Source organism: Melanotaenia boesemani, chromosome 5 (genome assembly GCF_017639745.1).
Source record: "Melanotaenia boesemani isolate fMelBoe1 chromosome 5, fMelBoe1.pri, whole genome shotgun sequence".
NCBI classification, from domain to species: Eukaryota; Metazoa; Chordata; class Actinopteri; order Atheriniformes; family Melanotaeniidae; genus Melanotaenia; species Melanotaenia boesemani.
The window spans coordinates 34,614,434-34,641,717 of record NC_055686.1 but is presented as its reverse complement, the minus strand read 5'-3'; the positions used below and the strand labels follow the sequence as shown (position 1 = coordinate 34,641,717).

The 27,284-nt window shown below is 38.8% G+C and overlaps 1 protein-coding gene across 8 annotated transcripts in view; it reads right to left on the bottom strand.

Moving 5' to 3' along the window:
- sorcs2 (sortilin-related VPS10 domain containing receptor 2) overlaps positions 1-27,284 on the bottom strand; it is a 388,660-nt gene that overhangs the window by 33,412 nt on the left and 327,964 nt on the right. For 6 of the 8 annotated variants that reach the window (XM_041984826.1, XM_041984827.1, XM_041984830.1 and 3 more), the window contains exons 9-14: positions 19,174-19,353; positions 16,705-16,851; positions 12,260-12,365; positions 11,105-11,181; positions 10,870-10,961; positions 3,601-3,708 (exon numbers count right to left, since the gene is read on the bottom strand). In XM_041984826.1, the coding sequence (XP_041840760.1) occupies positions 3,601-3,708; positions 10,870-10,961; positions 11,105-11,181; positions 12,260-12,365; positions 16,705-16,851; positions 19,174-19,353 (710 nt within the window). The remainder of the gene's footprint in view (positions 1-3,600; positions 3,709-10,869; positions 10,962-11,104; positions 11,182-12,259; positions 12,366-16,704; positions 16,852-19,173; positions 19,354-27,284) is intronic. The other 2 variants (XM_041984828.1, XM_041984832.1) reach the window with 1 other exon arrangement.

Below are 27,284 nucleotides of genomic sequence, written 5' to 3'. Positions count from 1 at the left end.
GGCCATTAAAATGAAGCTTTTACAGCTTCAACGTCTACTGGAGAATAACAAGGCAGATGAGGTGGTGCATGAAGTTTGTCTAGCAGTCTATTGACCCTGCTGTTCACACATTCCAACAATCCAAAATGCAAGGCCCAGTTGTGCATCACTGGAGGGCCAGACTAGGTGAAATACTTTAAAATATCAACAGATATTTCTTCTTTCCTTTATTCTTTTTAGTTTGTTTTTATTCTTCTATTTCTAATGTTTCCTTTGTAATAATAATAATGCACTTTAAGTTTTCTTGTACATGAAATATGACACAAATAAACTTGTCTTTTTTATTTGGTAAAATGAGACATATTCTACCAGCTACATGCAGATTTGCTGCCTTTATAAAACTTGTACCTAGCTGCAACGTTTGCCACTAAATACGGGAAAGCCTCACATTAGTTTAGACAAAGAATAGAGAAAAAAATCTTTCTTTTCCATCACCAAATACTGGCATCATTACAAGACTGATGAGAATGATAAGAGGGAACAACATAACTTTTGTAGAAAACGAGGAAAGAGATGTCTTCATAATGTAGTTAACATGTTAGCTTGATGAACATGTTTGCATTTAGTTCTTAAGTATTAAAGCACTAATTTCCATTAAAAAAACACGTAAAGCTCAAGAACATTACAGAAAAACCACCAGAAGCCTGCAGTAGCAGGAAAAACAGCTCTGCTTCCTCTTCATGGGAGATGAAGGCTGACCTTGACAGACACTAGTCTTCCCACCTAAAATCATGGAGGAGGAGGAATGCCAGCAGCAAATGAGTACAGGGGATTTAAACACACTAAGGTGGCAGCGAAGTGTAGGGACGCAGGCTGGGTAGTAGCGATCCATCCTTGAGTCAGAAACTGGAGCTTTGTGGGGAAAACCACTGATTCAACTTCTGAGGGTGGCTGGAATGACGGGTGAGGCTACAGAGGGCAACCGAGGAGCTGGCAAAGGAGGTGAGAAGGCAAACAGATTTTTACGGCTTTGGAGGAGGGGCAGCACTCAGTTTTATTCAGAAGTTAGGGTCAACTGCAAGAGGTGGCAAGGAGACCACCTCGTCTGGTTACTGCACCAGGAGATGTTTTTGGTGGGGGGCAAAACATTAGTGAACTTTGGCTCCAGATTCCACCGGTAGAGGTGTGGCCAACCAAGCAGGGACAACATAACCTGTTCAGTTTATTTCTAACTTTAAACATTCATCTAACTCGTTTTTTTAGTTTCTTCATTGGGCAATTTAATGAAGATTAATTAAACAAACAAGAATTTTATTTCAACAACACTAAAGAAAGGTGTTGGAGTAGAAGCACATTTACCATTTCTTTATATTAGTCTTCATTTGGTGGTATTTTTATTTATTTGGGAACTGAAGAAGCTTATTGTTGCAGGTTTGAAGAGGAATCAGATTTCTGTTTGTCCTCTTCATGATGCTCCATACAGTTTCAGCAGGAGACAGATATGGTCTGCAATCATGCCACACTCTGCGTGCGTGAAGTCATGTTGTAAGTCTGCAGATTGAGGTGTGGTGTTGCTCTGTTAAAATATCACATCTTTCTGGAAATGTTGTCCCCTTGGTGGCATCAAATGTTTCTTCAAAACTGCAACATATACATTTCTGAATGCATCGGTACACTGTGCTAAGTGAACATGGCTTTCTGTGGTACTCCTGAGACCATGTGACCATACTGATTAGGATGGCATGACAATTTCTCAGGCAGGCGGTTTAAACTGTTATGCACATCCAGCATTGTTTTTCCAGTCTTGGCCTCTACACACTCAGACTTCCCCCGATTCCCTGCATCTTTTTGTTTTATCTGCTGTAGATGCAGAGGGATAAAAGTTCTTTGTAATTTTGCAATGAGAAATATTTTTGGTGATTCTCTGACAGAGTTTGGTAAAAACTAATAAGCCAGAAGTAATCTTTTCTTAGAAAGACTAAACCTTAATTGGATGCTCCTTTTATACCAATCGTAAAAACTCTCAACTGTCAATTAATCTGCTGACGTGCTGACTTGTATATTATGTAAATTATATTGTCTTTCTTGCCTCTGTCCTATCAGTGTGTTGCTGTCAACACATTTCAAATTTATCTGTATTTTTTAAATACAGTGAAATTTTGAAGTAAAGAAAATAAATTCTTTAGACATTGTTTCTGTCAAAGATTAAAAATTAAAAATTTGTCAAGTGGAACTTTTAGCTACGGAGTCAGGCAGTGTATATTCAGTTAGATTTATCATCCTCTATAATTAAATCAGCTCAACTGTGAACATACATTGGGGAACACAGACAAAGCCAAGAGCAATGTTTCTGCTCTGGCTAAAAATGTTAGTTCTGCTTAAATCCTATACATAACCTACGTAGCCCTACTTCTGGCTATTTTTATGACATACCATCAACCATATGAAAAATGCATGAAAAATTGAAGCTGCTGTTTTAAATGCTGCTGCATGGCAACAAACCAGCAGAGAAAAACAAACAACGTGATCTCATACTGATCAAAATCATAGGGGTTAAACTTAGAAAGGATTAAAACTGGGCAAGGAGCGAGGCCATGCTGCAGACTGGGCTGCTTCTCAACCTCTTTTGCAATAGCAATCTAGAGATGAAGAGCGAGAGGAGGACTTTGAGGGAAATGAGGAGACCAGCTTCTGTTAACACCACGAAATTGGGTGCCCTGCTCCAACAGATCGTGAAGGAATTGTGATGGAAGAGAAACTTGAGCCTCTTTATATAAAGCGTGCAGCCTGGTTGACTCTGTCAGATAACCTCCTGAGACCGAGCAGAAAGCAGGAAGAATGAAGGCAGCTTTAGAACAGGGGTTAGGCAGTTCAATTGTTGTCATTGGTTTGCACAAAAACATAAATAAATAAATCTATAATAACCTTTTAAGTTACTCTTATTTAACTAGTTTAAAAAGATATAAATATGTACATAGACATCTGCATCCATTCTTGACTCATCTTTTAGGCTTTAGAGCAGGAATTGCAAACTCTGGTCCTCAAGGACCACAGTCCTGCATGTTTTTGATGCTTCCTCGCTTCAAAACACCTGGTTCAGTTTATATGTTGTCAAGTTCAAATGTTTTCATTTAATGTTAACATCTTGATGAGTTACTTGTTTACACCAAAATAGGAATAATTGAGAATTTTTTAAATTAGGAAGTTATGTTTTTATTTTACTGGTCCGGCCTGCTTAGCATCAAAATGCGTTGTGAGTTGCCTTTGAGGACATCCTTTAATGAGAGTATCTAGACCTGTGGACAATCTGGTCTGTTTGGGTTGGACCAAGTGAGGTAGCACGCAGAGTAAGAGCACTTACAAGGAGGAGAACACGATGGATGAAGAACTTTAAAGACAGATTCTTTCTTGAGAGAATATGATTTAACAACTGTTGATGGTATGTTTTTGTGGAGATACCTTTATTTTTACCTCTGTTTGCCACAAAGTTTACTTGACCAAATACAATGAGTTGCAATCTGCAGACATTTCATTGGTCTTTCAAGCTTTCAGGGTATTTTTATTTAATTAAGCTGTTTTAAAAAAAAAAAAAATTCTCATATTACTCATTTGTGCACTCACGTCATAACCAGGGTCTCATCGCCTGGCTCGCTAAGGAGTCCATCAACGAACACAGAAGTGGTGGTGAAGTTGTGGACGCTCCATGTCCGTCCTTCATCAATACTAAATCTGTGGAGGGAGAAAGAGTTCACAGTCTTACTAAACGAATTTTTAAACTGTCTTCAGATGCAGCTGTGATCAATTTTAGAATAGGTTGCACAATGTTGCTGTATGCCAATGTATCCTGTTGTACATCAGCTAAGTCTGGGAATAGACAAACATAATTTTGAGTTACACCTCATACCTTGACCAGCCATAATGTTTGCAATGATGTGCAGCAACACAGATGTTCTACTGCTGTCAAAATAGTATCAAAGTAAAAACTTTCTCATTTGAAAGCAACATGGTATAAAATAATAATAATAATAATAATAATAATAATAATAATAATAATAATAATAATAATAATAATAATACCATATATAATGCCCATAAATCTTTTCAGCTAGATTTGAGTTGTTTTATTTGAGTACAAGTATTATGTAAGCACAATTTAAAACAACAAAGTGCTGTACAGCTTTAAGATAAATAAATAAAAATCAAAATAACTAAATTAAAAAGGGAACAAAATGACAATAAAATGGACATAAAATAAGTAAAAAAAAAAAGTATAGAATAAAAATCAGCTAAAATGCAAAATAATAATTCAATAATATTTGAATTGTGCTTTAATTTCTTAATCATGTAAAGCACTTTATATCGCCATCGACGTGAAAAGGGCTTTATAAATGAAGTTTGATTTGATTTGATTCAGTAAGGTTGGCCAGTCGTTGTACATTATAATGAACATAGTTGATGCAATCCACATTTTGTATTGGGTGTAACCGGGAGTAACGCTGACAGAATAGCAATATTATCAAACCCCAAAGCAATTTGGTTGGCCAATTTATACTCATTGGGAACTCCCCTAGGAATCCCAATGGCATCCATAGAAGGAGAACTGTTTAGCGTAGGGTCAAAAGATGCAGTACTCCGTTTAGACAACACATGTCTCCGCCATCTCAAAGTCAACGTGCCATCTTGACTCTGATACACTTTAACTGGAGACCCTCCATAGCTAGTAAGAGGGGCATGGAGACGTACCATGGCACAAACACCCGTGTCCCCTCTATGGACATGTGAGACCACTGTCTATCCTCCACAATAAAAATACAGTCCACCTCGTGTCCAAGAGCCAATGCTCGCATGTGCATTCAACACTACCCTATCACACCATGACCGATCTATTTGGCCTACGTGAACGCCTTTTCCCGAGGCTCCATCCATGTAATTAAAACAAACATATTCCCCATGGCCCCTGAACGGAGTAAAGGGACCTGCCCTAGTTTTATTTGACACTGGTGGAAATAAGACAGCCAAGGTGGTGCAATTGGGCAGGGTTGCCATCCTGGTTAATATCAACATTCAATCGTATCCCCAGGTGTCCTCAGGGAACAGGGGTGCCGGTTCAGTAAAGAGTTAGGGTCCAGCTGCGGCACAAGCAATACAGTTGGACATATTTCACTCCTTTGCTGTCGTTTGCAACCACTCAAGCCATAGGTTACTGTCTCCATAATCTGTGGCCATCTTAAAGAGGTCTCCAACCCGAAACTTGGAGTAGTCCTCCTGAATGACCTGCTCCTCAGGACCTACTACGTGCTCATTTCTGTTGGGTGGTTCGGTGGGATTTGGTGAAACCAAAGACACTTTGGCCAATTCTTTTGGGTCATTTCCCACTACGTCTACTCCCAATACAAAATAGAAGCTATCTGACTGGGAACCACCACCGCATTGTGGAGGGGACAAATATGACCCCTTACCGGGGTACGGATTGTGCTCAATACCTCTTAAGCTAATCAATATGGGATTGAAGCTGGCCCCTTGGCCTGTGAAGGTGCCTCTGCTCAAAGAAATATTCCTCTTCAAACCTGCCTGATACAGGGCATGTGTTTCTGTTGTCCACCCGTCCGGGTGAGTTGTCCTATAGAAGAATTCTCCATCCGGGCTGATAGGTGGTCCCCTCCACCTGCATGGGGGAATAATCCCCATCCACACATCATATCCTCTCCAAGCGTTCTCTTCATTCCACACACTATCATCTTACACAGATCCACCTGAAATGTGGTGGTGTCACCCTTCCGATAGACCAACTCCACTTGTCACTAATCAGTTGTGTCGGATAACTCTTGTCACGGGGTTCTCCTCCAACCTTTTGCCAGACCCTTTAATGAGCAGAAAACTAAAGCTGAACTAAAACACAACACACCCATAAACCGCCAGTTGTTCCACTAAAATCCAGGTTCCTCCATATTACCCATGTACCGAGATACTACCAGTATCCAAGGAGCTTAAGACCTTCTGTATCATGTGGGTTAACTGCCAATGACCTAGATTAATCCCTATAACCAGACTGCTTTAACTTCTACAAACAACAACATAAGTAAGATTTGTTAATGGGCCCCACAGTAATTTATAAAGTTTGCATCCACACATAACTGAGATCATGAAAGACTGGTTCTATGTTATCTAAATGTAAACGCAAGATGTATATCAGTCACTCCTTTCCTCATGGGGAGGAGCTTTGCCTGCTTGGACTGGGGGTTGCCCTTGTCACAATGACCTGGGTGGTTGCTGTGCTGGCCTCTGTGGAAATAGGTGGGCTGGCTCTTGGTGTGATTGGATCCCAAATATATCGTTTCCTCACAGTAGCTTCAAGTCAGATGTTTATTACTTTTTATTACTAACTAACTAACTAAAACAAAAAACACAAATACAAACAAGCTTCTTTTAGTTAATTTAAGCCATTCTTCTAATCTTTGATTGGATTTACTTAACTAGCTAGTGTAATGTTAGCATAGATTCATCACACACATCAGCTACTCATCTCAAAACCTGATGCAGTTTTTCCTCTTCCTGCTCCTTTTCATTACTTTAGTTAATTGGCTTTCTGTTAATTTTATATTCTGTAATTCAGTAATTGGCTTTTAATTTAGTTAGTTTGCTGAAAATAAAATAAAAAGAAGCCTAAAACTTTTTAGGTTTGTATGCTAAACAACATGCTTAGCCAGCAAAGCTTGTAACTTCTTTTAGCTAAACAATACTGTCAAAATATACACTTAATGTGACAAGTCTGCACCTTTACAAAATAGCCTTTTTTTTTTTTTTGAAATAGTGTCTTTGTCAACTAAAACCAAGACATTTTTCTTGGAAGAGCCATCTGCGCTGCTTTATTCATTGTATTGACATCTCCAGCAGTCAACGGGTGAGAAAGTGTAACTGTGACGGAGAGGGATCAATGTGGACTCTAACTATATCCAGCTCACACTGTAGGGTGTGTTTTAATGATGTGCTTACAGGGGCCACATTGAGATAATCAGCTGTAAACGTCCACAGTGAGAAGAAAACAGAAAGGATAAACAAAACTATTCTAGAGACGCTGTAGCTGAACCTCATTATGCCTCAAACAGAGAGTTGTTGAATCCACCCATGTTTGAGGCTCCTTTCCTGACAACAGAATCAGCGGGGCACTGACAGCTTTGTAATTGTCTAAAATGAATGCAGTCTTTCAGGTGTGCCGATATTGAAAAGCAAGGGATTGAATTTTTCAAGCTCTGTTATGTTCCCTCCATCTGTAAATCCTGCAGTTAATCTGAGGCAGAGAGATCTTGGAAAGTGATCAAGAAAGCAGTGTGATGCAACCAGGAGGCATTGATGGCTTTTAGCTGAATGTGGTCTTTGGGATAATGAACAGACGATATACTGCAACATCATTCTGTTTGAAACCCACTGAGACCTCAAGGGTCTTGATGCTGAAGGATCAATCATCCATCCGTGACTCCAGACGAGTTACCCCTGAATGAGGCTTCACACTTCAGTTTATTCGAAAGAAAAGAAATTAAACTCTTTTTCCTTTTAGCTCTGTTGAAGTAAGGCCTGAAATAAAATGCATCTTTATTATGCTGCATTTCGGGCATTTCTGAATTTTTTTAATCCTCCTTTGTATGCTGAATCCACGTTCACACAAGTTCCTTAACAGTGTTGTTTTTATCTGGATATCATCTATGTATCTGAATGAATTATTTGGTGTTACTTATGGTGGATTCATCCATTATTAAGGAAAACACAGGATTTTTAGCACAACTTTGTCAATATCTTTCACAGGTGTACCTGTAATTGTTTGGTGCATTTCTGGCAGACCTTGTTTATTCATGAAGCTACCATAGCTTGGTGTTTCTAGGAAGATACGTCAACTCTTTCAGGAATTTAAACAGATGAGAAAAATTTGCATTAGCTAGTTCATTTAGAACTGAAACCGTTGGGTGACATGGATGAGGGTGAAAGGTAGAACACCGTACATTAATTTAAGCCATTTGTGTCACCACTCTTATGATCAAGCCACAGATATCTTCTGAGCCAGTTAGCCTAGAACTTTGTTTTTTTTGAGCTGCTTGGTAATGTTACCGGCGCTACAGGATCCGACGGATTTGGGTCATTATTGACTTCACCACCGCTACTAGCGCTGATCTATTCTTTTGGTGTTTTTCCCTTCAGATACTGTAAGGTTAGATTTACATTTTAACCAGCCGTCTGTGAATGGATCATCTTAAGGAAATCCAGCGGGAATGTTTAGTTTGCCAGCGGAAGCGACGCTGTGATTACAGAGGGAGGCCGGAGCTTAGCACGCTAACCCTGTAGCAAAGGTTTTCTCCCTTTTAGTTTTATGGCTCCGTTGCAAACCTTCACCGCACAATATTACACACTGCTGTAATTACATACTGGAATTTCCTGCACTGTGAGAACTGGGTTTGCGGGAATTAATTATTAAACACTCTTGCAATTCCAAAGTGAGTGTCAGGCCTTGTACGAGGTAGAGCAGAAAAATGGTTAATACATGATGTTTGGACAGTTTTGAAATTTTTTTTTCTTGATTCCCAGAACTTCCCTGAACTGTTGAGACCAGCAGCAACAATGTGTTCACAATGCTTATTTTCAATAAAAAACAAAACAAACAAAACAAAACAAACAAAAACAAACAGCAAATTAAATGGGATTTGACCTGATATATCAATCATAAATACACAGATATGCCCAAGCATTTGGTATACATTTGACAGTTAGCAAATAATCATGTTTTCCCATCTTGTGTGAAAAATTGAAAGAATATTGACCTATAAGAGTTTAATATTGTCCAAAATGTGATGATCATGTTTGTAATTAGAATTAAGAATGAATATTTATGTGAGATAACATTTTGCTCTCTTTGGAGTTTGTTTAGAAAAACGTTGATTAAAATGCATATGTAAAAAAAGCAGATGGAAACACCTAATGCAACTCTGTTCTGAGGCAGTCGCATGTCACTCATGACTAGTCACGAAGATGAGCAGCTGTTTCTGCTTTAAAAGACTAAAAATCACTGGGTGGAAGCCAATGAATGCACTGTGATCTGGAACAAGACAGGCACCTGTTCTGCTGTCAGGAGTCTTTTGTCGACTGAATTGGTCTGAGTTGGGCAGATCAGAGCGTTGCAGCAGGGCCTGGAAGCTTTTAAGCCACAGACATAGAAGCATAAAGAAACACTGAGCTAAGAAGGATTCTTGAGGACCATCCTCCATTTTTTCCTCTGAAGCAGCCAAGAAGATTGTTTATGTCTTTGCCTTCTTCCTTTTTCCATTTTAACATCTCCTACACTGCAGCCTGACGACAACTGCCTGCAGCTTTAGCTTGTTTACTCCACATCAGGCAGCAGAAATAAACTGATATGTATTTTGCTGAGACGTCATCATCAAAAGTTGACTCAAAAGTTTTTCTCAAAAGTTAAAATCCAGTTAAAAACAGATTTTCTTCCACATTATTTATAATAGGGACTGTAGAAATACAAGAAGTAGGACACAATTAAGGTTGTGGACAAACTACACAGTAACCCACCATGTCTTACAATGACTACAACAGAAAAAAAGCCACTTGGACACGATTTCTTTCTTTTTTTAAATCCCTCGTCTTAGTCTGATGGTGAGGGGGAGGATATAGAAATGGAAAATCATGTTAAACCTGTTTACTCCATAAAGTTATCAGTATCCAGAACCTCTGCTGATGTCCTCAAACACTGAGCCCGTTCTAATTAATGACATTACTTATAGTACCGTGAAACTTTTTAACCTGTAATAAAACAGATAAGACAAGTAATCTAAAAACTGCTTTTGCTCACATTCTTGTCCAGTTCTTGTGTTAGAGGACATCCCATTCCCCTAACCCTGATATATTAATAAATATCTGTGTTTAAGAGCTTTGTGTTGCAATGATCCACTTAGTTGTACATAGATAATCTAACCCCACATGGAAACATAGTATAATTCAGGCTACAATGCACAATCCTATCACCAGACGTACGGGCTGTAAAATGTATGCAAAAAGCTTAAAAAAATGAAAATGAAAAAAATTAAAGCTACTGAAAACAGTGAAAAGTTGAAGTCTGGATGTAAATTTGGACCAAAATCTTCCTGATTATAATAAAATTTAAAAGTCTAATAATGAAGCAGATCTCACATTAAGTAAGTTGATTTTTGGTCCATATGTCTAATAATTATATTATAAATAAAACTAATTAGCTAAAGAGTAAATTCTAATATAAAAAACACCATATAATATACAGTATTTAGAGGGCTGCACATGTTGAAGCCCAGCTAAAATTGCAGCAGTGACAAATGATTTACTGTGGAACCTGCAAACTGCAGCCTCCAGATAAGAGGCACGCAATAAATCAGCGAGGAAAGTCCTGGAAGAAACGTTGTCTTTCTGTGATATTTCTTTGGCCTGACAACAATGCTTTTACTTGTGTGAAATATGCTGCTTTATAACATTAAAAGTGGAAATAATCACAGGACGGCTGAGAAACAAGTTATAGGGACCAGAAAAAGCTCTGGAAGCAAGAAATCTCAGATGATGTATAATAAGATTCAAATCTAATTAATTTCATTATTATGGAGTTGATTTAGGCTTTCATATTTCTTTGAGGGAAGCCTTTCCTCGCATTGGAGCTTCTGTTAAAGGACTTCATGACCATCTGAAAATTCATTTGATTTTGGTCTCTGATACATGTTTTCCGTATTTCCTTATCTATGATTTCTCATTATTCCATTCCCATGTATTAAAGGCGATGAGATAACATCACATATCAGAATTGGATGAAATAATAAGATTACTAGGACAATGGCAACCTCAGAGCAGCAAGGGAATCTCTGTTTATGATCTTACTTGAGTATCTTGAGAGGAATAGAGGTGTCCTTGATGGCGACAATGACCCCACCGTGGTCCAGATACAGGATGTGATGTTCCTCTTCGAAAACCTTCAATGAAATTTAACAAATGAAATCCGTGTGATCACCAGCAGAAGGCTGGATGGACAAACTGGATTTTGTATCTCTTCAGAGCAGAGGAGAGAAGAGAAGGTGAGAAATGTGAAGCAGAATTAAAGAAGAACATGGTGTACCTGTCTCCATGTCTTCCCGCAGTCTGAAGTGATGTACATCTCCTCCTTATACTCTACCAGCTTGGAGCCGAGGTTACCTGAAGGAAAACGAAGCAGGCAGAGCTTCATCATGAGGAAGACAACACAAACACCTTCATAGACCTTCTTATTGCTTTACTGTTTTTTCAATAAGCAGCCGAAGACAAACAGTGAGTTTTATAAAGTATGAGTTCAGGATTTAACTACTGTAAATTAGACTTATAGAAAGACGGCTTTTCATTGGATGGTTCTCTACTTACAGCCCTTGAAAATTCGTTCATTATGGATTGAAATGATTGAATGCCCCTTTAAAAACTCACTCTTCTACTCAGAATTTGTACCATTTTATTTCATATGCATTTCATTTGAAAAAATTTCAAGAATTTATCTTTATTTTTAAAGCAGAAACGTGTTATAACAAAAAAATAAAAGTCTTGACAAGGTAAGGATGTTTTTTTTTTTTTCTCTATCTTTTTTCTCTCTCATGGACACATGAAATTTTTATGCTCTGACTGAACAAAACAGCTCCAATAAAACTAACCTGAAAACACTTTAGCTGCATTTGTGTAGCACCAATTCAGTGCAAAGTTGTCTTAGGGCACTTATAAATATACAGTCCAATTATAAGCCAATTCAAACAAACCTAACACAGTCCATTCCTCGAAGATATATTATAAAAACCAACAATGTGATGTTATATTTCTTTTCATCATTGGTAAATTTACTGGCCAAATGTGATATACAATGCACAGAAATGCTGCCTTTACATCAGTAGCTGGTCTTTAATGGGAATACAACAATGCTCACAACATGCCCGTACAACAAAGCAAAGCATCTGTGCACAAGTTCAATAAAACTTATAGCTTAAAATCCTTGTGCATGATTTGCAAAGCTGAAAGGAAGTTTTATAAACTAAGAGAAAGAGTTTGCATTGAGTTTTCTTTCCTCAGCTGAGAAATTTCATACGATTTTTTCTTTCATATACGTCATCCCCTTGAATTTATTGCTTGAATTTAATGACCTTATGAGGAAATAAAGGGTGATGACCCATCCTCTAAAACCAGTGTTTGTTCCAAAAAATGTGAAGGATAAATAGATCACATGAAGAAATGCATAAATAAAACTTTTAAAACTCACCAGCACCCATAATGAGACCTGGAGCTGAGTCTTTGGTGTGGACAGTCCCAGACACATAGGGGTTGTCAGCCCAGCGCAGATGGAGGTGGAGGTGGCAGTCCGGCTGCTACAGAGACGCATCATTCATCCATTAGTGTGACATTATGTGTGTATTACAGCAAGATAATAAAGTCAGGAACACTTCAACACACACACTCTCTCAGCCATGTTTAATGAGTCTTACGACGAAGATAATCCTGCTGCAAATGCAGCTTAGCGCAAGAGTTTTAGTGCTGCTAATCTAATTGAATGCAGCAAAAGATATTCTAAAGAAGCTAATTCAGTTCAAATGAGAGTAGAAATTCAGAAATACAGCAGTAGTCAGAGGAGGAACATGTTTAATTCAAACTTTGACAGGCTGGAGGTGAAGAAAGTCCAATCTATACTGGACAGAGCAACTCTTTTAGAATCAGCTCATGGGTCATTCAGCTTTGTTCTTATTGCAACCACAGACACCTTGATCTCATTCAAGGGGAACACTTAAGCATGCATGTCCAAAGACATGCATGTTAGGTTAATCAGTCTCTCTAAATTCTCCCTAGGAGTGAGTATAAGCGTGAATAGTGAATTTGTCTTTCTGTGTGGCCCTGCGATGGACTGGTGACCTGTCCAGCGTCTACCCTGCCTCTCGTCTGCTAATTGCTGGGATAGGCTCCAGCTTCCCTGTGACCCTTGGTTGGATTAAGTGGTAAAGAAAATGGATGGATGGATGGCACTTAGGAGCTGTTTGTCTTATGCAGGCTGGACAGTAATTGTGCTACCTTCAGTATTGAGTTACCTAATCCAGACAATAAGATAAAACTCTCCTGTGTATGGGGTCATTACTCTCAGCCATCCTCCAACAGGTGGAGCAGTAATGCAGCCAGCTCCTAGCGTTGTCTGAAAAGTCGGCATGTTAGATAACATCTTCTACACTGTGACTTGTAGTGTTATGAAGGAGATACTACATGTGTTAAAATAAAGATGAGCTCTGACCTAAATCCAGGAGAGATCATTTTTCTGCATGGTAATTCTGTTGAGGTATGGACGAGGCTGACGGGAAGTCAAGGTCAAAATCAGAGATACGTGTGCATCTCAATGGTGGTAAATAAGTAAATAAGTTTTGAACTGATATCTGTTTCCTTTCATGTTTGTCAGCTGACAAGATCGATGGTTGACATAAAGGTCCAGACTCGCTTCCCTTCTATCTCCCAGCGAGCTGTGATGTATGGACACCAGACAGCGAGTGACTCATTGCTCTTTGTTGAGTAACCCTGTAGCACCAGATTTGACAAGATGGATGGCAGAGATACAGTAGGCGAGCATATCACACAAATATTTCATAGTGGAACACTCATCCTTTCTCTTTTTACTATGTGCTCACAATCTGAACAAGCTTGTAGAATAGCATTTATATTTTAACTGATGTCAATGCATACATGATTCCATCAAGGCTAGAGGGCACGGAAAAATCTAACTGCTCTGTAGTATACAGTGTACTGGACTACGGTATGTTAATGGAACATTTTCTGTTCATTTTTGGTTAAAACTGAGCAGAAACCCCAAATGACTTACTGACATTTAACAAAAGTGAACTAGAGGCTTAGTCTGATTACTAGTTAACACACTAATCAGTCAATCACATGGCAGCAAATCAGTCAAATAGACATGGTCGAGATGACTTGCTGAAGTTCAAACTGAGCACTAGAATAAGGAAGAAAGAGGATTTAAGTGACCTTGAACGTGGCATGGTTGTTGGTTTGAGTATTTGAGAAACCGCTGATCTACTGAAAGTTTCACACACAACCAGAGAATGGTCTGAAAAGAGAAAATATCCAGTGAGCAGCAGTTTTCTGGACCAGAATGTCTTGTAGATGTCACAGGACGTCAAATAAGCACTGGTTCCACCCAAAGTATGCAGAACAGCATCTCTGAACACAACACGTCCAACTTTGAAGCAGATGGACAACAGCAGCAGAAGACCACACCGGGTTCCTCCTGTTAGCTAAGAACTGCGGCTACAATTTACACAGACTCACAAAAACTGGACAATAGAAGATGGAAAAACGCTGTCTGGACTGATGAGACAAAATGCAGGAACCGTTATCAACAATATGACCTGGTTTAACCACCACAGCCTGAGTACTGCTGCCGACCATGTCCATCCCTTTATGACCACAGTGTAGCATCATCTGATGGTTTCTTCCAGCAGGATAATGCACCATGTCACAAAGCTCAAATCATCTCCACAGTATTTTTGGTGCTATTATGATATTTCTTAACATGACAATGAGTTCACAGGACTCCAACAGCCTCCACAAGCATCAGATCTCAGTCCAACAGAGCAGCTTTGGGATGTGGTGGAACGGGAGATTCTCATCATGGATTTGCAGCAACTGTGTGATGGTGTCATGTCGATATGGAACAAAACCTCTGAGGAATGTTTCCGACACCTTGTTCAGTCTATAACACCAAAACTTAAAGTAGTTCTGAAAGGGATCCAACCTTGTACTATCAGAGGTGGACCTAACCATGTGACCTGTAAGTGTAGCTGCAGCAATTTACTGAAACATGTCAACATGAATGTACAGTACAGAAGGACTGAAATGAGTAAACAAACAGCCAATGTCCAAAAAAATCTTTGAAAGCCTGGAAAACTGCTGCTGCAAACAGCTTTAACTGTATAAGAAAGAGGAACGCTAAAGTTGAACTGATCTTTAGAAGGGTATAAAAATAAAATAAAATAAAAGCACCACTCTCAATACAATCTATTTTTAAAAAGAGTATTTTGGTTGAGGGTGCAACATGCAGAAGTTTGGGCACCCGACAGCAAGTTTTCAAATAACTTTTAGCAAGTTTTCACAACGTAACTGGGTAAGTGTGGCTCAGGAAGAAGAGTAGTCATGCCTGAATGGAAGGGCTGGTTTGATCCCTGGCATTCCCAGACTGTATGTTGAAGTTATTTTGAGCAAGGCATTTAACTCCACATGGTTGCCCCCAATGATTTCATTGGTGTGCATGAAAAAGCACTGCATAGACTAAAAAGAAGTACTGTTAGAAGGAGTAAATGCCACTTGTAGTGTAACAAGACTAAAAAAGTGCTGTAAAACAGCCCAGTTACTATTTAATTAACTTTATATGGCCACAGCTTGTTCAGACATTGAGTCCAGAAGTGTCCCAGTAGCAGTAGGTATTAAAAGCTAACAAAGCAAGAGAAGGTTACAGGAGGGTGGCATAAAGGTCCTTTCAGCCCTGCATCAAGCCAGAGTGCTAAACAAGGCTTGTTTAATCCTTGCAGACCAAAGCCACCTGTTGGCTCATGGATTTTTGCTGCTTCCATCAGGCCGCAGGTACATCCTACCAAGATGTAGGACTAACAGACACAAGTTCTCTTTTGTCCCTGTAGCCATTGCCCTGTTGAACAAGGAGTTTTAATTTTTTTTCTTTAATTTATTATTTTTATTATAGTCCTTTTAAATATGTTGCGTTATTTATGTGTTTGTGACTGATTGTTTTTACTGCTGGCTGTACAACAAATTGTCCTCATGGGATAATAAAGATTCCTTGAACCTTGAACCTTGAGGATTGATTTCAATAGCTGTGTTTCCATTACAGTTTTTCGCAAAATAAAAGCGATATTTCTAAAACTTTGATGAAGTACAATTATGATTTGCAGGTATTTCCTTTGAATGGTGTTTAGTTCACAAGCCGTAGTTCTTGTAAAATCTTGTGTTGTGAGACTCCACTTTGTGGAGACTGGAGATTTCAAATTCCTTATAAGACTGCATTTTACTGTTGTTTGCAGATGACAGTTATATTTTTCTCTTAAATTACTTGTAAAATGATTTCCGTCTCCATCAGTTTTTTTATTGCAATATTTAGTTTGTTTCTAGGAGTAATGGAAACAAGGTTAATGTTCCTCTGTGCAGTCACAATTGCATGATAATTAGAAAGGAATCATGAAAAGAAATCTAGAGAGAAGTTTGCAAATGAGCCTCTAAACAAATCTTACACGTTTTGAAAAAGAAGTCCAGCAGTCTAATGCAAGGGACACATCTCACACTGTTAAGCTGAGGACTGCGTTCTGCAAGCCAGAGGCACTGTGAGAGTTCTACTGGTGGGAGGAAGTGGATTGAAATATAGACCAGCAAACTGTGGAAGTATACATCATCCTGTCTGTAAACAGGAGATAGCTTCCACAGCAGGAAGCTGAACGGAGCAGAAATCTCAGAAAACCAGATGCTACTCGCAAGCAGGAATGGACAAAAAAGTAGCTGTGATACGTTTAACCTATTTTTTGTTCTTCTGAAACAGTAAAACAAAGAAATAATATAAAAAAATGTGCAGCATCTAGTAAGCTTAATGTAAAACTTAAAGAAAATGGCTGAAATGGAGGCTGGTTTCAGTGTCATAAAAATAAGAGTTACCACTTTGCAGCTGACTGGTTTGCCATTCATGTCGGTGGTAGGTGGGGTCAAGGCTTCCCAGTTGCGTCCTTTGTCATAAGTGATGAGAGTCGTCACTTTTCCATCTGTCTTCTGATTGGCCAGGAAAACTCCTTTGACTCCACGTACCTGCAGAAGGAGATGATTTAATACAGATTACTCAGCAAAAATAACTGAGTTTCTCAGCTCTGTGAGCTTGACCAGTGTAAGTTGAACAGAGGTCAGCATGCTTCCAAGCACTGGTAACATGATGAATGCCTTTTAGGGTGAATGCACAGTTCTCTGCCATTTTCTCCTGATTCAGCCTTGGCTTTAAATCAGCGTTCATAGCAGCTGGTTTTAGTACATTACTGTATGCCAATCAGGTTTTCACAAAATGAAATCAGGTCTTTCAATCAAAAGTAAAGATACTTGTTTATATTCTGTTGAAGCTTTTGTTCTCCTTTTCTATCTAAATTTCCTTATGTCATGTCTTTTCCATACTTCTTTGTCTTCATTTCCAGCTCCCTCTGCCTCCAGTCTTTATCAATGCACTGTTCACCTCTATATATCTGTTTACAGCATGTTAAGCATCGCAGCTTGGGGCGGGGGATGATAAAGTAGAGAAGGGAACATGTTGGGCCTTCACCTGCATGGTCCACTGCAATATTCTCTTTCCATTCAACACTTCCAGTCTCTTTCTTTCTTCACCACTTGTTTTCAGTCCAGAGTGACCTAGTGGACGCATTCACACAGGTCCCGAACATGAATAACAGCTCGACTGCGCAACGATTCCAGGTTAGGAAATATTCAGAAGATCCAGACTGTTCTTTGGAGGAAAACTCCAAAGTTATCGTCACATGAAAGTGTGACATTGTGAACACTTTGATTAATCCTCATTCTCTGATCTTTTTCTCTTGTCATCTAATAAGGGAAAACTACTTTCAGTCCACACCTCCACCAGAAGATTTGGTTTGTGACTGAGTGGAAATTCAGCTAAGGAAGACTGAAACTGCAGGCACCTTTTCCAGGGGAGAAACCTCACCCCCTAAATGCCCCCTGGTAAGGAGGTATAACTTTTCTCCGAATCTTTGGAGAGGAGTGGACATTACTGAACATTTCTGATTGGTCTGATCATAAATAGATTTGCAGATGACGTCCCTGCACACAAGTTACGTCGTGAAGTTGCAGAAAATAAAAGATTTCTTGCAAAGTTGCATCGATATGGTATGTTTTCACTGAACACAGCAAAGCTCACAGACACATTCAGGCTCTACAGTAAGACGAAGAAGCTGATGCAGGGTCCTAAATCAAACCTCATTCAGAGAAGAGACTCTGTTAATGCTACAGAGTTGAAAAAAAAATTGGTGACAACAATAATTTCCACAGCAGTTACCTGTTATCTGCGCATCTTCATGCATCCACTCACTCAGCATGTGAACACATGTATAATGTGGATGTAAGTGCTTAGCGGCAGGTAGATTGCTTTGTTTTCGTAAATACAAGGTGGAGAGGGGGTCCAGATGTTACTTCAAGGCAAAAAAAAACAAAAAAGCAAAACACTACAAAGTCCACAGAAAAGTGTAACCTGAACTGACCTTGACTGAATTCGAAGTGAAATATGTGTCCTCATTAATGTGGCCACAGGCTGATCTGATCAGCACAGCATTGCTGACACTCTGGTGTATGTATGTCACAAAACTGACAAAGCTGGACATTAAAACACACAGATGGGCTTCAGTCCCTGTCTCTGAACCCATGTTGGCCAATCAGAAGGCTATAGTGAGGAAAAACAATCGCTGTTCCCTGCAGATAGGAAAATGTCACAGAGTCCTTAATGTGGACTGATAGTGAAGTTATTCCTCAATATTACAAACTCAAGTCTCGATATCCTCTTTTTTATTGCCGTTGCCAGGTAAACAAAGGACCTAACATGCATTTTCTTGCCCAAGCCACACATGGCAGCACACAACCTGATGCTGTGAGCCATTAATACCTGTTAATCTGCATTTGTCAATATACCCATGTACACGTGGGCATAGCCTAAATCAGCCTAATCTGACCTGTAACTTAAACTTCAGAGAGCTGAAATCATTTGTTGTAAGCTACACTATGTCCCCTAGTTAGCTTCCCCCCTCTTTCATATGATAACATACTTTACTGCTTCAGGGGAGCCTTAGCTGTTTGCCATTCTCTAATTTAATAGATTTCTGAATGGTGTTTTTAAGATTTAAAAGGCTGACAGGGTTTATAAACAGTAGTGTCAGTGTTATGCTTTTCAGTATGGTTTAGAGGCCCATTCCCACAATGCACTTCTATTTAGAAGTAATTCTCACTGATTGGTCCCTATCAGAGATAAAGCTCCAATTTTGGCTTCAATTTTGTTCACAGCAGCGAGACATATTTTGAGTTTGAAAACACAAAAGAAAAATGATTTGCATGCAGTAACACGAAGCATTCCTGCCATCAGACCTCCAGAATGTCGATGAGGACGTTCTCCTCTGGCTGCTTGGTGCTGCGCACGTTTTCCAGGACCAGGGAGTAGTAGACACCTTGGGGGTCTGACTGGTACAGGTTATATGTGTCAGACTGGTACCACTCCTGGAGGGCGAGGAAGACCTGGTTCTCGTCTGTACTCACTATCTGAACATCCTAGATGGAGAAATGGAGAAATAAGAGGAGGGGAAGTGGAGATGAAGAAGAAATATTGAGTAATTCTGTACATCTGTGTTGATAAACAGCAGAAGCAAGAAACGGTGAACTAATATGATGAAAGAGTTTATTAAAAATGCATAAGAAACAGCAAAAAGAACAATAATGCAACAAGTAAAGATGTTTAACAGTGACTAACTGCAAGCCAGAAAACATAACTGGATAAATACAGAGAGGAAGATGGCGGCGGCTGCAGCCTTTGAAAAACTGGATCTGACAGCTTAGAAAACTTGTTAGGTGTACTTGTCAAAGCCTGAGATGAAAATGGCTTCATCACTCATGAAAGAACATAACAGCGACACAAGAGCGACTCAGCACTTTCTCTGTCAGTGATTACATTAACATAACATTTGAAAATGTAGCTATCAGTATGTGGAGGGAAGTGCCCGAGTGGGTGTGTTTAATCACTTAAACGTTTCCATCCTGCTCGGGGAAAAAACCAACACACTTAGGCTCAATTAACTGTGGATTTATGGTTGTGACTCCCAGTTACAGCAATATTGAGTGATCTTCATATTCATAAACATGATGTTTCTGAGGCACTTTGCATGCTTTTTTTTGTAAATTGCAAACATTTGAATTATGACTAAAGGAGGAACAAACTATGAGAAATGACCAGGATACAGTGAGTTGACCTCTCAGCAAAAATCTTCTGGATGGGTTCAAGTTAAAGTTCTTCCTGCAACAAAGTTTGCATCAAAACTGGAAACTTTACAAAAAAGTTATATATAGACTGACCATTTAGAGTAGAGATCACCAACTCTGGTCCTCAAGAGCCGGTGTCCTGCAGGTATTGGACATGTCCTTATTGAAACACTTGATTAAAATAAAATTAATCTCTAACAGCTTGTTGTCACGTTCTGCACAAGTCTATTAATGACCCATTGATTTGAATCAGGTGTGTTGCTGCATGGAAACATCCAACACCTGCTGGACACCAGCCCTCGAGGCTCGGAGTTGGTGATCCCTCATATATGGGAACATTTCACTGCAGCATAAAAGTCCATTTTTGACATTAACTGTTGGACATAAGCTGATGACAATCATGTACAGGTGCTGTAACATGAAAAAGTTGATTTATTTCAGTAATTCCATTCCAAAAGTGAAACTTGTATAACGGAGACATTCATTCCTCAAAAACTGACATGTTTTAAATGTTTATTTCTTTTAATTTTGATGATTATAACATCAACAAATGAAAACTCCAAAGTCAATTTCCCAGAAAATTTGAATTTTACTTAGGACTAATACAAAAAAAAGGATTTCTAGAAATGTTGGCCAACTGAAAATTATGAACATAAAATATATAAGCATGTACAGCACTCAATACTTAGCTCGTTTTGCCTGAATGACTGCAGCAATGCGGAGTGACATGGAGTCCATCAGTCTGTGGAACTGCTCAGGTGTTATGAGAGCCCAGGTTGCTCTGATAGTGGACCTTAGCTCTTTTGCATTGTTGGGTCTGGCGTATCGCATCTTCCTCTTTATAATACCCCACAGATTTTCTGTTTCACAATCCAGGTCCTGAGGACCCACTGCCCTGCATGTCTTAGACATGTTCGTACTCCAACACACCTGATTCAAATTTATAAACTTCCTCATCAAATTCTTTGCAGCCTGTTAACCAGCCATTCATTTAATTCAGGGGTGTTAAAGTAGGGTTACTTCTAAAACATGCAGGGCAGTGGGTCCTGAGGACCTGGATTGAGAAACACTTGCTTCAGGCAAATTTGCTGACCAATTAAGAACAGGGATACCATGGTCCTTAAACCAGGTCCTGGTAGCTTAGGCACTGTGTGCAGGTGTCAAGTCCGGTTGGAAAATGAAATCTGCATCTCCATAAAGTTGGTCAGCTGCAGGAAGCATGAAATGCTCTAAAACTTCCTGGTAGACGGCTGCGTTGACCGTGGACCTAAGAAAACACAGTGGACCAACACCAGCAGACTTTACACTCCACCTCAAGCAATGTGGATTCTGTGCATCTCCTGTCTTCCTCCAGACTCTGAGACCTTGATTTCCAAAGGACATGCAAAATTTTCTTTCATCAGAGAACATAACTTTGGACCACTCAGCAGCAGTCCAGTCCTTTTTGTCTTTAGCTCAGACGAGACGCTTCTGACGCTGTCTCTTGTTCCAGCGTGGCTTGACACCAGGAATGTGACAGCTGAAACCATGTCTTGCATACATCTGTGCTGGTGGTTCCTGAAGCACTGACTCCAGCTGCAGTCTGCTCGCTGTGAATCTCTCCCACATTTTTGAATGGGTTACGTTTCAAAATTCCTTTCCAGGGTGCGGTTATCCCTATTGTTTGTACACTTTTTTCTACCATATCGTTTCCTTCCTTTTGCCTCTCTATTAATGTGCTTGGACACAGAGCTCTATGAACATCTAGCCTCTTTAGCAATGACCTTTTGTGTCTTGCCCTTCTTGTGCAAGATGGCAACTGCCAGGTCAGCAGTCTTCCCTATGATTGTGTAGCCAACAGAACTAGACTGAGAGACCATTTAAAGGCCTTTGCAGGTATTTGATGAAGCACCTGCACAAGGAGAAGACAATTTCTTTTGCAGTTATACTGTAAAGTAAGGTAGTAGTCCGGGGATGATGAAGATTAGACATGTTACAGCACTTTTTGAAAACACAATTTGATTTAGCAGCAGGTGCTAACAGGTTTAGCAATGAGTATCAGCCATTATAAAATCATATATGGATTAACGTTTAATAAATAAATGTTGTTTTTTTTAAATATAACTTAACTTTAGTAGTTACATTAAGTTCTCAATGTATTTAATTTATATTTTAAAAATTCATTGTCACATGCTCCACACAAACATACACTATCTCTTTAACTAAGTTAAGTTAATTGTGCAATAACTAAGTTGTGTGCATATGGTATTTTGTTATATATTTTCCTCCTGTATGTTAAATAGGGATGCATGTTATTACAGCTTTATGGAGCCTAATTAACAGCCTTTTATAAGCAATAATGTTGCACAATAGTATCCTAGAGTGTTTTGAGTAAGTTAACATACAATATACGATGACTTAAGGTGTCACATCTACCCAAAAACTTTGTTCATGGCATGAAGGGGTACAACCCCCGAAACTTATTCTGCTTAGGGCCCACCGAAGTCTAGAGCCGGCTCTGCTTGACACCATTATGTTTCCTGCTTTATCAGCCCCTCTCTCAGTCTCTCATCACACTGATGTTGCATTTAGAAAATGTATGTGCAAGAATGATAGGATCAGAGCCTGACACCAAACGTCAGTCACATTGCTGCAGAAACTTGAGTTTTCTGACTGATCTGATGTTAAGTGAAGTAGCTGCCGCTGACTCCTAGGAAAGAGATCTATAAGCTACAACGCCATGACAGGATGTTGTTACACAGTATCCAGCCGGCCGTGATGAAGAACAACGTCTGAGATAATCAGTTAGTTAGTTAAACATTAGTAAAAAGATTGTTGATTAAGCTCACTGTGATCAGTTGAGTCTATTCCTTTACTTCAGTCATTGCGAGGCACTAAAGGTTTCAAGGAAAAAAATGAGCTGTGTCCATACTTACAGCCCAAAGTGCAGCACCCTCATTGAAAAATAGAATGTTGTTTTTCCATAAGTGAGGATCAGAGCCACAGCTCACCCGGTCTACCCAATCTTTCATCACAGGGCTTCATGCCAGTTAAACACTTTTCATTTAAGCTTAAAGGCCAATGAGTCTCAGCTGGTTTTAGACCAGCGTAGAAGAGGCTTTAAAACTGCTGACTCCGTTTACACCAGTACTAAATATGAGTTGGAAATCACTAGCGTAAATGTAAAATTACTGAGATTTGAAAATAATATTGAGGCAGCTATTCTAATAATACAAAGCTTAAGCTTGGTTTGACGGCAACCAGTGAATCAAATTTAAATCTCAGAATAGCCTTTCAATTATCCAACAAATCCACAAAATCAGTGTCACAACAGCCAACCATTTATTCTACAACAATGAAGTGAAATATTGTTTTGCAGCTTGCTCCAGTAGACATACCGTACCATCATCTTAGTATAACACAATACCATGCAACACCATCTGCAAATAGGAAATAAATGAGTGTGGTAGAATTTCCCTTTCCATTCTTTGCTTTTCTTCTCCACACTCCACACAAATCCTGCAGAGGAGTGCAAGTTCCCTGACAGCTCGTCACAGAGAGCAGCGTGGAGTTTGAGGAGGAGTTGAGAAGTATGCAAACTTCAGCTCTTGCTGCCTGCTGACACCAAATCCGTCTGCAACCCAACATGGTGACTGAAAACATAATCCTGCACTGGAGAGGGTTTGTGGAGGTGAGTTGGTAAAAAAGCATGCAGATGACAGAGACAGAGCAAATGTTGATCCAACAAATTTCAGCATTTGTGCAAATACATGCCAAGTTTCCATGGATGGAACAACCAATGCCAAAGCTGACTGGGGCAAAGAGACATGCAGCTGGTTTCTTCCTCTGGGGAGTAACTCCTCTGTTCCTTGCTTTTAAATTTTAACCATAAAAAAGATGGATTTGCCACAAAAAGTATGTGGAAAATTGATTGTATAACAGCCAATTATCTCTGCGAGTGTAAGAGGACGTACCATCAAACTTCTTTTTATTTGAGTGTGTTTCTCATAATGCATAGACACAATTAAACACAGAGCCAAACTAAGAGGTAGTAATCTAGCCTCACCATATATCAGATGGTGCACAACCTGATACTGCAAGCCAAAAATGTTGATTATCCTTCACACTTGTCAACAACACAACCAGATTTTCTGAAAAGGTGTTTTCTACGGTGGCTGGGAAGTTCAAAACAATATTACATCCAGTGAAACACTTTTACAAGTTTAATTACAAAGATAGGTGTTTCACCAAAATCTGTGACCCATCAGAATCAGTGACTGCAGGGAACTCGCTGCACATGTGCTTTAGAAGACAAGCAAAGTCTTGGAAACACTTTTATTTAAGTCTGAGTTCATTTTAATGCTGGTACAGTACAGTAACATATTCTGATAGCTATCAGAAATGTGTTTTCAGTAAAAGTGTTCAAGACTTTGCTCGTCTTCTAAGACGTACATGAAGAGAGATTTACGCTATCGTCCCCCTGTGGTCACAGATTTTGATGGCTCACAGATTTTGGTGTAACACCTATCATTGTAAAAGTGTTTCACTCGATGTAATATTGTTTTGCACTTCCCGGCCACTGTAGTTTTCCTAAAAGGTTCATTTTTCAACATCTGAAAACTGTATTTGCATGTACATAAAAGATACAAACACAGAAATCTGTGTTGGAGTCTCACATAACTCCACAAACTCCTCCTTCTTCAGGAACAGTGTTGATATCAAAGAGATTTTTCAACATCTTGCTCATTTCAATAAAAAAAATGGACAACATCTGATCATCCAGCAGCCATTACAGATATAATGGTCTCCTCAGTGAGCTAACCTCTCTCTCCACTGAACTGAGCTCTTTTTCTTTCACAGACTGACAGCTTCCATTAATCATGTTAAGTCTAATCGTGGCCCTCGGTTATAATACATTCAGTGAAGAGGTGTTTGAGAAAGTCAGTTACCACATCGCAGCATACAGAGAGACTTCACTGGTTTCAGGCTTCACCTTCTGAAGATCAACTCGTTCCTTCTGTTAATTATAAGTAAATAAACAGCCGTTCAAAGTTTTAATTTCAAACCTTTCAAAACATAAACTATCAAAGCTGAAACACTGATTCGTGATTATTCCTCTGACTCAGTAAAAACACAGATTAGAACCAAAACTAACAAAACATAGAGTTCACATTCTTTGAAGGACTGTGTTTGTTTTTGTGGGCCTACAATTGTTCAGTTCTACTGATAGATTGTATGTTCAATCCAAATAAAATACCTTTTTATAAACATGTGGTCCTCTGAGAAGCAAAAAATTTACTCAAATTGAAATTATTTCACATTGTGACAGCAAATAGCTCGATAAAGAAGTTCAACTGTAATCAAAGAAGATTCACTGTTAATAAAATAAAGAAACTAATCAACATATTTAGCAGGTGGAACATCTGTTGAACAACTCAGTAAAAAGTATAAAACACACACTAGTCATCCGTTTCTGCCAAGAACCTCACTGTTTTATTTCCATTTACACTTACTACTGCATCCCTCAGCTTTTTATGGCCTTATTTAAGCCACTCACAGCATCCACCACAACTATCCTCAGTTTCCTCTGATGCAGTTCATAAATAAACCTCTTTATTCATTCCTTCCACAAAAATCTGAACATTTTCCAGCTAACAAGCAGTTACTGTGCGACACCTTCAAATTGCAAGAACTGTAATTTAAAGGACATGTCTACCACAGATAAGCCTTTTGACTGAAGAACTTCTTATTTTTATCTTTGTATTTTTACCTTCAGTGGTTTTTAAATGTCTGTATATTCTTATACTCATTTTTATAAATAAACATTAACACAAACACAAAATAATAAGGACAAAATCTTGTCCTTTCTATTGCTTAAAATTGAATGAACACAACCTTAGACACTCCATGATGTTTAAAAAACTAAATCCGCCTTTATTGCAGCTCTGCAGGATTTGGGTGTGTGTTTACACAATGCTAAAGAGGAAAGACATCAGAAATGATCTTAGAGAAGCAACTGTTTATTTATTAATCTGAGAAGGGTTAAACGGTCATTCCTGAACTTTTTCAAGTCTATAAAACTGCACTGAAAAAGATTAATTTCATCAGCGTAGCTGTTCCTGAGCTACAGACAAAATGAAGAAGTCAGCTGTGTTTTCTGCCCAATAATTTAAATTGCAACGACACAATTTTCCTTCCTCCAACTACTAATGAGTAAAATTCAATTCAATTTAAATCAATTTTCACTTTTTAACAAATTCCAGCATGACAGCACAATGAGGGTGACCAGAGTGGAGATTTTTACCCATAATATGCAGCATCAAGTGGGATTAAAACCCCACAAGGATAGCACAGAGGTGAGGAGGTGATGATCTGGGCTTGCTTTGCAGCCACAACCTTCTCTAAAGTCAAAAGTCTGAAATTCTAGAGTCAAACATGAGGCCACCCTGTCTCATCTGTCCGACAGCCTAAGCTGAGCCATGCAACAGAAAAATGTCCTCATTCAAAAATATCTGCATACGAATCTTCTTAAATTTGTTCTTAAGTATTTAAGAGTTTTTTTTTTTTTTTACTGTGTATCTCGGCTGACTTCATGCAGTCGGGCTGGTTTTCTGCCTTATTTGCACTAAAAGTAGTTTAAGCAAGTTGTTTTCAAATATTTTTGCATCATGTTGATTTATGATTATTAATATATCTGGATCTGGAAAAAAAATACAATTTTCTAACCCATTTAGTCTTTTTAACATCTCAAACTCAAATATTCCTCCTTTATAAAAAGAAAGAAGAAGAAGAAAACAAAAAGAAACAAATAAGAGGCCATTGTCGACCCATTTCTTGTAATTTGAATCTTATTAAATTGAATGAAATTGAGGTCATGGTAGCATTCTCGCATTTTTATTTCTTCAAACAAATAGTTTTTAGCAATCAAATCTAGCCATATTTTCTAAGGTAAAATTCTAAGTTTATTTACCTTCTTCATTAAAATTTTGATCAATCTCGTATCTCCCCAGCTAGCTTGGATAGGAACAACCCCGACCTATTTTCCTTAATTTCCTTCCATCTAGCCTTGTAGTCAGAGATGCACCAACAAATAATTCTTTATGGATGGGACTTATAAATGCTACTACTAGTTTGATCACCTGGACACTAACTTGAAGAAACCAGAATTAGGCATAAAACAATGTTTTATTAACATTGCAAATATCATTGATGTCCAATGATTACTTTAAAAAGTAATAATCATAGTT